This window comes from Palaemon carinicauda, chromosome 33 (assembly GCF_036898095.1).
Source record: "Palaemon carinicauda isolate YSFRI2023 chromosome 33, ASM3689809v2, whole genome shotgun sequence".
Taxonomy (NCBI): Eukaryota; Metazoa; Arthropoda; class Malacostraca; order Decapoda; family Palaemonidae; genus Palaemon; species Palaemon carinicauda.
The window spans coordinates 79,372,182-79,374,681 of record NC_090757.1 but is presented as its reverse complement, the minus strand read 5'-3'; the positions used below and the strand labels follow the sequence as shown (position 1 = coordinate 79,374,681).

The following is a 2,500-nucleotide window of genomic DNA, read 5'->3' as shown; positions in this document are numbered from 1 at the left end:
TATTTAAAGTTACATTTGAGATCTTTTTATTTTCCAAGAGAGTTGAAAACCAAGGATTATGAAAAAAGTCAAAGTACTTTTTTCGTACTAAAAATAAACAAGATAAAGAAAACGAGAATACAAGGATTCTGAAGTTGGAAAGAAAAGATAAAAACAATATATTTAACAAGATAAAGAAAACGAGAATACAAGGATTCTGAAGTTGGAAAGAAAAGATAAAAATATATTTAACACAATCCCCCCAAAACATTCAGTCCTGTTATGAAATAAAAGCAGGATTGAATTTTTAAACATACCAAAAGTATTTACATTACCAAAATTTTTTTTCTAATAATTGCCAAAATTATTTAAATTACCATCACCAATAATAAATAAAAAAGCCTACACAGAAAAACTTTACTGTAAAATTTGTCTGGTCTTCAGAGCACTAATCTTTTCCGCTTTACGCTTTCCCAGAATGTGGTTGTTGGCCAGATTAGAATCATTTGAGTCATAATTAGGACTGTTTTTATCTTCATTTGAAGAAACATCAGGTCTGAAAAGAAATATTAGATTAGATGAATGTCTCTGTAAGTTCCCCAGTTCTGCCTTTCAGTAGGGTAACTCCAGTAACTTCCCCAAGCTCATTGAGAACTACATCATGGACTTTTCCCATTGGGTATTGGTTTGGCTTACTATATGGTTCTTTAATTAGAACCACATCATTCTTTTGAAGAAGTGTATGTTTTACAGGTTTGAATCTGTCTTTTGCATTTACAGCTTGATTTGTCAAGTTACCCAAAAATTCTTCATGATAAATGTTAATCAAATGACTTCTGACTTTACGCAGTTTTGTGTAGTTTTCTTTAACTTTATCACAATGAAAAACTAGATAGTCCTCATCCAATTCTAGATCTGGATGTCTGTGCAGCTCAGGAATTAAGTTAACTGAAACAAGGTCATAACCCCTAATTAGGCACTGGTGTTATGGGATCAGGAAGTGATTTGTTTTTATCTGTATCTCTTAATGCCTCTTTAAAAGCTATTGGTCTTCTATTCAATAAATGGACAGTCTGACATATTAAAAACTCAAAATCCTTTATATCTAAAACATTATTTCTCATGGCTCCAAATAAGCATCTCTTAGTAAGTTTCACACAACTTTCAACCATTGAACCAAGAGCAGAGTTCCCTTTGAAAAACTGTTCAAACTGAAGGTTCTTTATGCCATTCTCTTCTAGATAGAGTTTAACTTCTGGGTCTTTTAAATAATCTAGAATTACGTTGCCTCCTGCTACTAACTGAGATCTCTGATCGGAAATACACCAATTTGGTAGTCCAAACTCAAATGTATGAAGCTGGAAGGCTCTAAGATACTCTTTAACACTCAAGTCCATGCACACCTTCAGATTTATAGCTCTACTCCAAGTACATGTGAAACATATTATCTATGCTTTTACTTTTTTCCCACTGGAACGTACAAAGAAGGGTCCCATGTAATCTACAAAAATATAGCGGAAAGGAATCTCTGGGGGATTAATCCTAAAATCTCTATAACAGTGTTGATTAAGATTAACTGTCCTCTCATTGAACCTACGGCATATGACACATGTGCGAATTATCCTTTTAACTACTGAAAAAAATCTAGGTATCCAGAATATCTTACGTACTTCAGCCAGTAGCCTATAGCATCCAGCATGTAAAAAACGTTCATGATAATCTAATACAATATATTTAGTTAGTAAACTATCCTTAAAAATTAGCAATGGAAATCGCATCCTTCGGTCATCTCTCAGTTTCTGCATTTTGCTACGTACCCTTAACAGGCCTTCCTGATCCACATAAACATTGAGCTGTCCAACTAACTTTGGGATATCTTTGAGCAACCGGTTTCTTGATTCAAAATATTCAAAAATTTCAGGGAAGTGCTTCTGCTGATCTCTTCTTATTACCATCTTTGTAGCCTCTGAAAAGAAGTTATGATAAATATCAAAACAGCTAATATGTCCAAACTTAACAGGATCCTTTAGTTTTAGTTTCATTTTCAAGTTATTAACAAAGGTAAGTACTCTACAGAAAACAGAAACAACTTTATGGTAGCTAGAACATCTTAATAAAGCATCGGTATGCTCCTCAATCTTTGTAGTTATAGTACCATGATAAGACTGGACAACACCAACAGGAGAATCTTGCTTTACCGGAAGGGCAGGTATTACAAAATCCAAGATAGATTCCCTGTTCAGCTGACCTTCTGTCTCATTAAGCAGAAATTTGGGACCTGAAAAGTAGTTAGTTTTTTGAAGCTGCTTGAAAGATAAGCTGCGAGTGATGCAATCGGCTGGATTTTCACAACCTGACACAAAGGAAGAATGAATCGGGTGTTTATTACACAGTTCATTTATTGTGTGTAACCTATTTTGAACAAATACTGAACACTTCTGCATTTTATCAAGCTTGGCAGAAAACCCATGTACCCAGGAAAGGGCAACGAAGCTATCCGAGTAGACTATCAACTCGCTTA

At 34.3% G+C, this 2,500-nt stretch overlaps 1 protein-coding gene across 1 annotated transcript in view; it reads right to left on the bottom strand.

The window, feature by feature from the left end:
- Nucleotides 1-1,427: 1,427 nt before the first annotated feature.
- Nucleotides 1,428-2,500, bottom strand: part of LOC137626281 (uncharacterized) — a 1,797-nt gene continuing 724 nt past the window's right edge. Inside the window, exon 1 of the mRNA XM_068357354.1 lies at nucleotides 1,428-2,500. This exon is cut by the window's right edge and continues 724 nt beyond it. Coding sequence (XP_068213455.1) covers nucleotides 1,428-2,500 — 1,073 coding nt within the window.